General features: G+C 40.9%; 1 protein-coding gene across 2 annotated transcripts in view; it reads left to right on the top strand.

Annotated features, from left to right (window-relative positions):
• The window catches only part of RNF125 (ring finger protein 125), a 47,474-nt gene that overhangs the window by 12,665 nt on the left and 20,891 nt on the right, over positions 1 to 13,918 (top strand). For both annotated transcript variants that reach the window (XM_005223982.5, NM_001205859.1), the window contains exons 2-3: positions 7,574 to 7,727; positions 11,028 to 11,122. In XM_005223982.5, coding sequence (XP_005224039.1) covers positions 7,574 to 7,727; positions 11,028 to 11,122 — 249 coding nt within the window. The remainder of the gene's footprint in view (positions 1 to 7,573; positions 7,728 to 11,027; positions 11,123 to 13,918) is intronic.

Raw genomic sequence — 13,918 nt, 5'->3', positions numbered from 1 at the left:
GCCTGGCAAGTCCATGGGGTCACAAAGAGTGGGACACGACTGAGTGACTAACACTTTCTGTCTGTATTTCCTGTTATGTAGTATATATTACATAAAGCTGAATAACCCTCTGTGGTTTCTGATTAGGCCCTTCAGAAAATGTTTGATCATTGTATACTTTTTGCAAGCATTTCTATATTTGGCTTCGTTGGGTCTTTGTTGCAGTATGAGGGACATTTGTTGTGTCGTGTGGGATCTTTTGTTGCAAGCAGGGACACTAGTTGTGACTTGCAGGCTCTGTAGTATGGGCTTTGTTGTTCTGTGGCATATGGGATCTTAGTTCCCCAAGCAGGGGTTGAACCTGTGTCCTTTGCATTGGTCGGCAGATTCTTAACCACTGGACCAGCAGGGAAGTCCCAATCACTTGTATACTTTTCATGCCAAGATACCAGGGTAGGGATGGTAGAAACTCCAGCACTCATGAATTGAATTTGATAGCTACACCTTTAAGGAGAGAATGTTCCCCTCAGATTTTTTGAACTCAGCAGTTCTGCAGTCTTGCTTCTGCAGCCCAGAAAGTGAGACTTGAGCTGCAGCAGCATCCAGCGCGTTTGCATGGTGACAATGTTGTGGTTCTTATGTACTCATAATCAGTAAATTCAATCTGTTCTAAAACACCTTGATCTTGATGTGTTTTCTCCACTTGATAAACACTTCTATTAAAAGGAGTACAGTTAATTGACTCATCTACCAGATTTGCTGCTAATATCCTCATATAATGCAACAGCATCTGTATCAGGCTCATGTGAGAGTTTCATGCCACAAGTACACCACTGTACAGACTTGAATGGGTTATAGGGAGAGACTTGGTTTTAAACATACCTCAAATGTGCTCCTTTTCATGAATATCTACTAGGAATTTCCATTATTGTGGTTATTGATTATAGTTACAAAAACATGTACTAAGTATTTACAAAATAACAGCAGAAATATACTCTAGGTAATGTGAGGAGAAATATCAATAACCTCAGATATGCAGATGACACCACCCTAGTGAAAGAGGAGAGTGAAAAAGTTGGCTTAAAGCTCAACATTCAGAAAACGAAGATCATGGCATCTGGTCCCATCACTTCATGGCAAATAGATGAGGAAACAGTGGAAACAGTGTCAGACTTTATTTTGGGGGGCTCCAGAATCACTGCAGATGGTGACTGCAGCCATGAAATTAAAAGATGCTTACTCCTTGGAAGGAAAGTTATGACCAACCTAGATAACATATTAAAAAGCAGAGACATTACTTTGCCAACAAAGGTCCATTTAGTCAAGGCTATGGTTTTTCCTGTGGTCATATATGGATGTGAGAGTTGGACTGTGAAGAAGGCTGAGCGCCGAAGAATTGATGCTTTTGAACTGTGGTGTTGGAGAAGACTCCTGAGAGTCCCTTGGACTGCAAGGAGATCCAGCCAGTCCACTCTGAAGGAGATCAGCCCTGGGATTTCTTTGGAAGGAATGATACTAAAGCTGAAACTCCAGTACTCTGGCCACCTCATGCAAAGAGTTGAGTCATTGGAAAAGACTCTGATGCTGGGAGGGATTGGGGGCAGGAGGAGAAGGGGACGACAGAGGATGAGATGGCTGAATGGCAGCACTGACTCGATGGACGTGAGTCTGAGTGAACTCCCGGAGTTGATGATAGACCGGGAGGCCTGGCGTGCTGCAATTCATGGGGTCGCAAAGAGTTGGACACGACTGAGCGACTGAACTTAACTGAACTGAACGCCCACCCGGCTTATGCAGGTACAGCAATCAGTGATCTCATAGCTTTGCTGCTTCTACTTGTCACGCGTGCTAAGTTGCTTCAGTCGTGTCTGACTGGACTGTAGCCCACCAGGCTCCTCTGTCCATGGGATTCTCCAGGTCAGAATACCGGAGTGAGTTGCCATTTCCTTCTCCAGGGGATGACCCAAGGATTGAACCCACATCTCTTATATCTCCTGCGGTGGCAGGCGGGTTCTTTACCACTAGTGCCACCCGGGAAGCCCAAGGGTCTTTAAAAAGACTACAAACTTTGAGCCTCTCCCAAAACTGCTTGAGGATAAAAAACATTACTATCTTAGGAATTCCCTGGTGGTTTGGTGGTTAGGACTCTGCCTTTTCACTGCCAGGGGCTCTGGTTCAATCCCGGGTCAGGGAACTAAGATCCCACAAGCTGTGAGCTACTGGCAAAAGACACCCAAAAAACAACTCACTACTGTCTTCACAGCTGTGTGACCTCAGCAAGTTGTTAACACCTCTCTGAACCTCAGTTTGCCATCAGTCAGGGTAGAGAGAAAGAGGAGCATTTAGCATTACTCCAAGAGTGAAGTGAGGTAATGTGACCAGTGCCCACCATGGAGCTTGGCACCAGTATTCATCTTCTGTTTGTATTCTGTTTGTGCAAAACTCAAATCAGTGTGAGCAAAGAGGGGGTGACTTTTAGTTGACAAGAAACACAGTGTTACCTGTTTGCTCCTAAATCATGTAGACAAAGAATTCCTGCCAGAACCTTAAGTGTTCATTAGAAATGTTAATTATGAGTTGAGCATTTGAACTGTTGTTTGTAATACTCTTACACTTTGAGAACCAAGCCTTAGGGACACAAGGAAAAGCTAAGAACATTGTGCCATAGAACTTACAGTTAATCACCTGAGGCAGACAGAAGTAAACGACAGCAGAAGACTTAGATCTTTTGATTACGAAAGTATTGCTCTTTCCAAGAAGGGCAGCTGTGGCTGTGCAAAGACAGGTTACTGAATTTTTGAGTCAGAAAACCAAGGAAGATACCTACAAAAAATAAAACCAAAACTATCAAGAAAATGGTAATAGGATCATACAAATCAGTAATTACCTTAAAGGTAAATTAATTAAATGCACCAACCAAAAGACATAGACTGGCAGTGTGGATGAAAACTTGTGCATGTATGCACTTCACTTACCACATCATTCTACTTTCCAAATTGTATGTAATTATTTTATATTGTTAAGTTAACCATGTTTCCCTTATGGCTCCCAATTGTAATCATCTTTTATTTTTTTTGTCTGAGTGTTGGTTGTGAAAACTGATAAACACCTAAACATCTTTTACTGTTGTGATTCAGTTCAGTCGCTCAGTCGTGTCCGACTCTTTGCAACCCCATGAATCACAGCATGCCAGGCCTCCCTGTCCATCACCAACTCCCAGAGTTCACCAAGTCCGGGAGACTCACGTACATCGAGTCAGTGATTCCATCCAGCCATCTCATCCTCTGTCGTCCCCTTCTCCTCCTGCCCCCAATCCCTCCCAGCATCAAAGGCTTTTCAATGACTCAACTCTTTGCATGAGGTGGCCAGAGTACTGGAGTTTCAGCTTTAGTATCATTCCTTCCAAAGAAATCCCAGGGCTGATCTCCTTCAGAATGGACTGGTTGGATCTCCCTGCAGTCCAAGGGACTCTCAGGAGTCTTCTCCAACACCACAGTTCAAAAGCATCAATTCTTCGGCGCTCAGCCTTCTTCACAGTCCAACTCTCACATCCATATATGACCACTGGAAAAACCATAGCTTTGACTAGATGGACCTTTGTTGGCAAAGTAATGTCTCTGCTTTTCAATATGCTATCTAGGTTGGTCATAACTTTCCTTCCAAGGAGTAAGCGTCTTTTAATTTCATGGCTGCAGTCACCATCTGCAGTGATTTTGGAGCCCCCCAAAATAAAGTCCAATACTGTTTCCACTGTTTCCCCATCTATTTGCCATGAAGTGATGGGACCAGAGGCCATGATCTTCGTTTTCTGAATGTTGAGCTTTAAGCCAACTTTTTCACTCTCCACTTTAACTTTCATCACGAGGCTTTTTCATTCCTCTTCACTTTCTGCCATAAGGGTGGTATCATCTGCATATCTGAAGTTATTGATATTTCTCCCGGCAATCTTTATTCCAGCTTGTGCTTCTTCCAGCCCAGCGTTTCTCATGATGTACTCTGCTGTGATTATGTAACTATTATTCATTTAATACCATCATACCACGATTGGTCAACAGAAAATAATAAAATTCTATAGCACTGAACACTGCCACTTAATAGAAAAAAGAAAAAGAAAACCCAGCTTAAGACTAACCAAGTTCAGGCACTTTCTGTAGCTGTGACTTTATAGAAGTAACAACCAGTATCACAGTTTGCTCATCTGTAAACGAAATAATGATCTTTCTTAGGGGGTTGTTAAGGTTAAATGAGTTAAGGTCTGTTATAAACTTTGTAAATAAAAAGCAGTGTATCAAATTTGAAATTATGGGGACTTCCTTGGCGGTCCAGTGGTTAATACTCCATGCTCCCAATGCGGGAGTCACCGGTTCAATCCCTGGTTGGGGAACTAACAGCTTGCATGCCTCAGGGCACAGCGTTTAAAAAAAATTTTGTTTGAAATTATATCAAAACATAAAGTTTCCAAACAACATTAGTAACAAAAAGAAGAAAAGGGTAGGAGCCCAGGCAGATCCAGGGTTGTATATAAAGAGCAGGGCAGTCCCATCAAGTTATTGCTGAATCAGCTCGTATGTCACTGTTTAGCACGCGTCTCCCAGGGAGACGGTTTACTCACTTAGTCTGGTCGACATCAGGTGCTCTGCCTTCAGCAAGGGATTGTGGGCACCTGGATTGGGGTCCCACCAGTTTGTATCTCATATAAGAGGGGTGGGTCCTGCAGAGCAAAATCAGGATGCTGTGGTAAGAGTAAGGGGAAATGGGTGCTGGGCAGGCGTAGTTCAGTTCAGTTCACTTCAGTCGCTCAGTCATGTCCGACTCTTTGTGACCCCGTGGACTGCAGCACACCAGGCCTCCCTGTCCATCACCAACCCCCAGAGTCCACCCAAACCCATGTCCGTCGAGTTGGTGATGCCATCCAACCATCTCATACTCTGTCGTCCCCTTCCTCTCCTGCCCCCAATCCCTCCCAGCATCAGAGTCTTTTCCAGTGAGTCAACTTCCCATGAGGTGGCTAAACTATTGGAGTTTCACCTTCAACTCAGTCCTTCCAATGAACACCCAGGACTGATCTCCTTCAGAATGGACTGGTTGGATCTCCTTGCAGTCCAAGGGACTCTCAGGACTCTTCTCCAACACCACAGTTCAATGGCATCAATTCTTTGGCTCTCAGCTTTCTTTATAGTCCAACTCTCACATCCATACATGACCACTGGAAAAGCATCAAGCAAATGCCTTGGGAACAGTGCAGACATAAGTATCCTCTGCGTGTATGTTAGGGTTTTATCACAGAGGGAGAAGAGAATACTTTCAAGAATCAGTAATGGCTAATCACAATGACTAATAATGGGACTTCCCAGGTGGCACAGAATCCACCTGCCAATACAGGAGATGTGGGTTTGCTCTCTGGATCAGGAAGATCTCCTGGAGAAGGAAATGGCAGCCAACTCCAGCATCCTTGCCTGGGAAATCCCATGGACAGAGGAACTTTGTGGGCTACAGTCCATGGGGTCGCAGAGTGGGACACGACTAAACACATGCACACAACGGCTAATATATTTGCGAATTTTGTTTGTGAAATTTCCTTGAATTGTGTACCTATGATACATGAACTTTTCAGTATGTATAGTTTACTTAAACCTTGAAGAGCTTAACTTCTGCCATATATTAATATTCCCAAGTAGATATTACACACTGAGTTAAGAGCTATCAAATCATGCTAATGTGTATAACCTATTGAAATGCTCACTTTTACTCTGTGTGCACTTAATCGTCAACAGTTCCCATAAATAGGTCAAGATTATGTGTGAATTCTGTTCATTATGTTAATATTTTGTCAAGATTATCTTTGAGAAAACCAGAGAATGTATTTCTTGACATGGAGGACATTCCTAATAGTGGTGATTTTGATTAGGTAATTGTCTATATCTGAGGATGAGTTTAAAATTATGAACACTTATAATGTGTCTGGTATTTTTACCTCTTCAACTTGTTAGTTCCTTATCTAACACACAAAAACCCACAAAACAAAGATCTATTACCCCTCTCCCCCGACACACAAATTTTAAGGTAAAATAAGATTAAAGAACGGAGAAGGCAATGGCACCCCACTCCAGCACTCTTGCCTGGAAAATCCCATGGATGAAGGAGCCTGGTGGGCTGCAGTCCATGGGGTCTCTAAGAGTCGGACAGGACTGAGCGACTTCACTTTCACTTTTCACTTTCATGCATTGAAGAAGGAAATGGCAACCCACTCCAGTGTTCTTGCCTGGAGAATCCCAGGGACGGGGCAGCCTCATGGGCTGCCGTCTATGGGGTCACATAGAGTCGGACACGACTGAAGCGACTTAGCAAGATTAAAGAAAAGAAAATGATGTTAGATATCCTTTGAGTTATAGGGTTTTTTTTTTTTTAATGTAGTTGATTTATAATGTTGTGTTAGTTTCAGTGGGCTTCCCTTGTGGCTCCGCTGGTAAAGAATCCACCTGCAATGCAGGAGACCTGGATTCGATCCTGAGTTGGGAAGATCCCCTGGAGAAGGGAAAGGCTACTCACTCCAGTATTCTGGTTTCGAGAATTCCATGGACTGTATAGTCCATGGGGTCGCAAAGAGTTGGACACGACTGAGCAACTTTCACTTCTGAAGAAGGAAATGGCAGGTGTAGGCAAAGTGTAGGCAAGTGTAGGCAAAGTGATTCATTTGTACATAGATACATACAGATATATAGATTCTTTTTCAGATTATTTTCTATTATATCAATAGGTTATTATAAGATATTGAATATAATTCCCTGTGCTATACAATAGATCCTTGTTGCTTATCTATTTTGTGTGTAGTAGTTTTTATCTGTTAATCCCAAGCTCCTAATTTGCCCCTCCCTCTCCCTTTCCCCTTTGGTAACCACAAATTTGTTTTCTATGTCTGTGAGTCTGCTTTGTAAATGAGTTATCTGTATCATTTTTTTTAGATTCCACATATAAATGGTATCATATGATATTTGTCTTTCTCTGTCTGACTTAGTAGGATTACCTCTAGATCTATCCATGTTGCTGCAGATGGCATTATTTCATTCTTTTTTGTGGCTGAGTGATATTTGAGTTATAGTTTGAATTCTGTTTATAAGAAGGCTGTTTGACCACCTTGCCTGTCACCTGTTGTGTGTCTAGCACATGTGGTGAGAACCTGTGACCCACAGGGAAGATAAAGAGACTCTCCAGCAAGTGTAGGATGCAAATGGAGCTCTCTCTTTTTTTTTTTCTAATAATTAATTTTTATTAGAGTATAGTTGATTGACAATGTTATGTTAGTTTCTGCTATACAGCAGAGTGAATCAGCTATCTGTATGCATGTATTTCCCCTCTTTTTTGGATTTCTTTCCCATTTAGGTCACTACAGAGTGCTGAGTAGAGTTCCCAGAGCTGTTCAATAGGTTCTCATCTGTTATCTATTTTATAATAGTGTAGATGGAGCTTCCACTTGGCAGAACTGCTCTTAGTATCCGAGGTGTCATTAAAATACAGTTTCCACATATGAACTCCCAGTGGCGGCTCCTTAATTCCTGTCAAGGAGAGTGACGTGTTCTTGGTTTGTGTCCTGTAGATTCTGCCGTTCTTGCATCGCTACCAGTCTAAAGAACAATAAGTGGACCTGTCCTTACTGCCGGGCCTATCTTCCTTCCGAAGGAGTTCCAGCAGCTGATGTCGCCAAGAGAATGAAATCCGAGTTCCGGAATTGCACCGAATGTGACACTCTGGTATGTCACCCTGCCTTTGCTCATAGTTACCAGCTTAGACCGCTGAGAAAATTGTTAGACAGCTAGTCATTTCACCTCTGCCTTTGACCTCATCCTACTCAGATTTCAGAGTGTATCGTCTCAGTCTCTCCTCTTCCTGTCCTCCAGTTTCATAAGTATGGACTGCAGGAGAGCCGTCACCTGATGCCCACCATCACCTAATTTCTCAAATGCTTTCATCAACCACCTCCATTTCCTCCCTTCCCATTACTCCCCTCACCCCTTATTATGTGGCCTCTATTATGTTACTGTAGCCCGCCCAGTGCATAGCTTTATTTTCAAGCCCAGTGGCGTAATTCCATCTCTGCTGCTCTGGGCTTTGCAGTAGTTATCTCTGTTGGCTGCTGCCTCCCTGTTACTGTTTTGCTCCGTTGATACTATACTAGTCTGGTTAGATCATGTGAGGTCTTAGAAGCTGTGTCAAAGGTTCTAGATTTTATCTTAAATGCCATAGGGTGTCATAGAAAAAGTGTAAGCTTTTGATCAGGTTTATATTTTTAAGCTCTGACTCAGGCATGTGCATGGAGAATGGTTTGGAGGGGGCAAAAGCAGAATTGGTGGAGTCAGTTTAGTGGCCTTTAGAATAAGTGGTTAGGAAGCTGGGTTAGCGTAAAAGTATTAGGTACGGAATAAGAGGTTGTTTCAGGGTGTACTTAAGAGAGGGATTGAAGAAAATTGGTAAGAAGCTGGATGTGGGGGGTGCATACGAGTGAGGTGTCAAAGATGCCTCCCAAGTTTCTGAGATGAGTAGGTGAAAATGCTAATATGGGGAGTAAATTTAGAGAAGAATCTACAGAGTTAAGTTTTAAGTTTTACGTACATTACATTTGAACTGCTAAGGGGACTATATCTAGATATTACCTGTCTAGAGATCAAAAGGGCGATCATATACTGAAGATCTCAATTTCTTAGAGAACCTTTCTTGCTTGTTCATCTAAGTTATAATCTCTTAAACACTTTCTCTTAGCACTCTGTGCTTTCCCTTTATAGCACTTATCACCATTTGTAATTGTGCTTTTGTGACTTAAGTTTAATGTCCATTATCCATTATCCCCACCAGATTTCATGAGGGTAAGGATTGTGTCTGTTTTATTGGGTTGTGTATCAAGAGCTTTGAATAGTGGCTGGAACATAGTAAATGCTCAAGTGCATTTTTTGAATATTTATGTAAGACCTAAATCTGTTCATGGCTGTGTGACTATAGAATCTATGCATGGTCTTTGGAGTCAGACATCTTAGGGTTGAGCACTAATTCTCTCACTTACTGTTTGTGATTTGGGGCAAACTATTAATCTGTTTTTGTTTGAGTCTTTGTAAATTGAGGGAAAAGATAACGTTCGTGTTACAGGGTGGTTGTAAAGATTAAAGACAAACCACAAGTGGCTTTTAGCACTGTATGCTCAGTCGTGTCGGACTCTTGCAACCCCATCGACGGTAGCCCACCAGGCTCCTCTGTCCGTGGGATTTTACAGGCAAGAATAGTGGAGTGGGGTGCCATTCCCTTCTCCAGGGCATCTTTCTGACCCAGGGATTGAATTGCATCCCTTTCATCTCCTGCATTGGCAGGCAGGTTCTTTACCACTAGCGTTACTGGATGGGATTCATTTTAGCACTGTGGAAATGAATGCTAAAATCAATAGCTCAAAATCAATAGCTTTTCACATTCTTAGTAATCAGTATTGCTTATTTTTATTTTGATATTTTGCCATCGTTTAAAATTCAACATGCAAAAAATCAAACTCAGCATATTATTCTGTTACCCAGTTCTTTGGTATCTGTCAGAAACAAGAGCATTCTCTCTATTATCCTGGGTCAGAATCTGCTTCCTTTTTTCACTCCCTATTTCTGATTATTCCCAAGTATTTTGATCTTTCCTTTGGGAGATTTCTTTGTATCTGTCTCTTCTTGCTGGAATATTAGGCATTCTCAACTCTGCTTCCTGTGAGTCCTGGCCAGATGTCCGTTCCATGAGTATCCCAGTCCCCAATATTGAATGGTTTCCTATCTACTTGTCTTCACATCCTTTGTTCGTTTGTTTTTCCTCTATTAGAATATAAACACCTCTAATGCAAGCACAGTGGCTTATACTCCTGCCACCACTGACAACCGATTTCAGTTTTGTGTCTGGGGTAGACACCCTATGAATTTATCAATTCACTTGTCAGGAAACAGTCCCCACATTTATATGAGGAATGTTGATCAAGGACTATAAAGAAGAAAGAGACTTAACGAAAGTCACAGGGAGAGGAGAGAGCACTGATGTGCAAAGTTGGATGTTAAATGTTGTAAAGCAGTCTGTTTTAAGACAGCTGCCTACATCGGTCCTAGCTTTTACATCTTTTTAGATGGATAAAGCAAGGATTTGTTGTTAACGTTTCCATTTGCTTTTATTTTTGTCTTTTGTGAAGCAGTTACGACTGCTTCCTTGAGATGGTAGATTTCATGTTTGAGGTTGAACTTCCGTAGCTTGGGCAAAATGAAGCAGGGTGGGTCGGCCACCTTACCACAACCCTAACAAAGCTTCCTTTAGCACAAGATCTTATCAGAGTTTCTAGTGACACATTTAGTAGAATATGTGCTATGCAGCAACAGATCCCTCATGGTTAGGATCTCTGAATGTATATCTGGAAGGACAAGGGTTCTTTATTCTGCCTTCATAAAAATGGACTGCAAGAGCTGTCCTTTATATTTGCTCTTAATGGGGCCATTAAGTATACTGTGTATTGTGAATTCATGTAATGCTACTGGATGTATTATAAAGCCATGGTATTTATATCTTTCCCTGAAGCACAGGATTTCTTTTTACTTACTCCGGATATCTGTAAAATCCATCTATTTATTCTTTTTATCTCTCTCTGTTTTTCTTCTCTCTCTTTTTACTTTTTTCCCCCTTTCCTTCCTTTTGCTCTTTTTCTTTCTTCCTTCTTCCCATCACTAATTTAGGTAATAGTAGCCAAAAAAAGTAAATTTGATGTAATATACATTTTTTCACTTTGAAAAACATATGCTTTCTAAAAGAACCAAATTCAAGAACTCAGCTCCCGGATCTTCTGACTATAAAGAAATTTTAAATTAGTGTTATTCTTGATAATGCCTTAAATTGATTGAACTATTACCTTGACTGCATCCTTTTAATCAACTGACCCCACATTATGACCTTATTTGAAATAAGAAAGCAGTGAAGTTGGGTCACAAAAGACTTCATTGACTGAAGTGAGCCTCTTTTCAACAGTGAGCTTATTTTGATCTGCTTTCATATAGGTTTGCCTCAGTGAAATGAGGGCACACACAAGAACATGCCAGAAGTACATAGATAAGTACGGGCCACTGCAAGAGCTTGGAGAGACGACAACGAGGTTTGCTTCTATACACTTTGGTTTAATGCTAAATTTGACATGCTTGTAAAGAATTTAACGGGCTGGAAAGCGTAACACTTTTATTATGAAAATATGTATATGGTTGTTTTGGCTCCTAATCATAATACCTCTTATTAGTAATCATTTGTTTTCAATGACTAATAGCAGTAATTGCAAAAGAATTTTTGCTCTGTCTGCTTTAAAAACTTTGGGGAGAACCAACTGGACACTGGAGAGATTGGGGAAGCTTCCTCAGACAAGTTTATATGGAGGAAGATCCAGAAATAGAAAGCAGAACTGTTCAGTTTCTGCTAGGCTCTGTGTTGCGACTAAGAGTCCTGAAGCAGATGATGGTTATGAGATTATTGTCTTTAGTTTTCCATCACCACTACTCAGTCTCCAAGCTCGTTCCCTCTCATTTTCCTGCTTACTCTTTAGAAGGGACAAAGTGACATCTCAGTATATATTCTAACATGAAAGAACACGCGTGGGGCAGGCATTCTGAATCCTACAACCTGTTTGCTGGGTAATCTTATATGGGGCTGGAGGAAGGATGGAGACAGCGAGTAGGTGTAATGGAGGATATTGATATTTTTTCTTAAAAAAAAAAAAGAAGGAAACAAATCTAGGTCATTAAAACTCCAGGAGATAGTGGAGGATGGGGGAGCCTGGCGTGCTGCAGTTCAGAGGGTTACAAAGAGTTGGACATAACTTAGCAACTGAACAACAACTATTCTGAATGGCAGAGGAATTACAAAGTTTGACGTTTGCCTCTGCCGAAGAAATAGAGAAATGCTTTGTGTACTACTGAATGGAGATAATGGCTTTGAAACCATTAAGTCTTCCTATGAATTCAGCTATCTAGTAGAGGTATTCAGTATAATTTCTTTTCCTCTCCTGAAGATAATGTTAATTATGCTTATTTTAAGAAATTATATGTATCAGTTCAGTTCAGTCACTCAGTCATGTCCGACTCTTTGCAACCCCATGAATTGCAACACGCCAGGCCTCCCTGTCCATCACCAATTCCCAGAGTTCACTCAAACTCATGTCCATCGAGACAGTGATGCCATCCAGCCATCTCATCCTCTGTCATCCCCTTCTGCCCCCAATCCCTCCCAGCATCAGGGTCTTTTCCACTGAGTCAACTTTTTGCATGAGGTAGCCAAAGTATTGGAGTTTCAGCTTTAGCATCAGTCCTTTCAATGTACACCCAGGACTCATCTCCTTCAGGGTGGACTGGTTGGATCTCCTTGCAGTCCAAGGGACTCTCAAGAGTCTTCTCCAACACCACAGTTCAAAAGCATCAGTTGTTCAGCGTTCAGCTTTCTTCACAGTCCAACTCTCACATCCATACATGACCACTGGAAAAACCATAGCCTTGACTAAACGGACCTCTGCTTTTTAATATGCTATCTAGGTTGGTCATAACTTTACTTCCAAGGAGTAAGCGTCTTTTAATTTCATGGCTGCAGTCACCATCTGCAGTGATTTTGGAGCCCAAAAAAATAGTCTGACACTGTTTCCACTGTTTCCCCATCTATTTCCCATGAAGCGATGGGACCGGATGCCATGATCTTCGTTTTCTGAATGTTGAGCTTTAAGCCAACTTTTTCACTCTCCTCTTTCACTTTCATCAAGAGGCTTTTTAGTTCCTCTTCACTTGAGCACAGAACAAAATGCTTAATATTTTGTAATAATCTATCAAGGAAAAGAATCTGAAAAAGAATGTATATACATGTATATACAACTGAATTATTGTGCTATATGCCTGAAACTAACATGACAGTGTAAATCAACTCTACTTCAATAAAAAACATTTTTTTTAAAGATAAAAAAGGGGAATGCCCTAGCACTCTAGTGGTTAGGACTCTACACTTTCACTGCCAAGGGCTCAGGTTTGATCCCTGGCTGGGGAGCTAAAATCCTATAAGCTGTGCGATGCAGCCAAAAATTTTTTTAAAAAGAAATACTACTCAAATATATCTTAAATTTCCTAGTCCAGAAGTCTAGATGTTTTTCTAGAGATTACTTTGCAAATGCACCTTTTATTATAGGATTATATTTATTCCATACTCCTATAAATTGTGAGAAGAGTTTGGATTCTGTTAGACTGGCCCCAGGGACCAGTAGGAAGGAAGGCTAACAAACGAGTTGAAGAACCATGTGGTTTGATTGGAAAGTTGATATGAAAATTTTAAAGCATATGAATACTAATTTATCCTGCTAGTTAGAATTAAATAACAAAGAGTTAAAATAACCAAAATGAGAAGGGTTGTTGATTAATCAGTCTTACAAGATATATTAATCTTTGCATTTAATATAGAAATCTTTGCTTTATAGAACTTATAACATGATTCAAATTTTTTAAGTTCTTATGCAAGGAAACTATCCAGAATACATGTCTTGGGGAACAAGAAGTTATATCTATAATGGAAAATGAGTGAAAAATTCCAAGCCTCCGTATAGTCCCTAAGAATTTAAGGCAGCACTATGCAGTGGAAATATAATACAGAACACATGTAATTTAAAATTCTCTAGAAGCAATATTCAAAAAGTAAAAACAAATGAAATTAATTTTTCATGTATGTTATTCAACTGGTTAAAAATATTCTCCTTTGAACATGTAATCAATATATAAATTATTGAGACGTTTTATATATAAAGCCTGCAAACTTCAGAGTGTATTTTAAACTTCTAGCATATCTCAGTTTGGACTGACTGTGTTTCAAGTGCCCGGTAGACACATACCTAATAGCTGTTCCACTGGACAACACAGATGCGTAGGACAGGTAC

The sequence above is a fragment of the Bos taurus genome, chromosome 24, assembly GCF_002263795.3.
Source record: "Bos taurus isolate L1 Dominette 01449 registration number 42190680 breed Hereford chromosome 24, ARS-UCD2.0, whole genome shotgun sequence".
Taxonomy (NCBI): domain Eukaryota; kingdom Metazoa; phylum Chordata; class Mammalia; order Artiodactyla; family Bovidae; genus Bos; species Bos taurus.
Note: the sequence above shows the minus strand (reverse complement) of the source record. Positions and strands in the feature narration are given on the sequence as shown.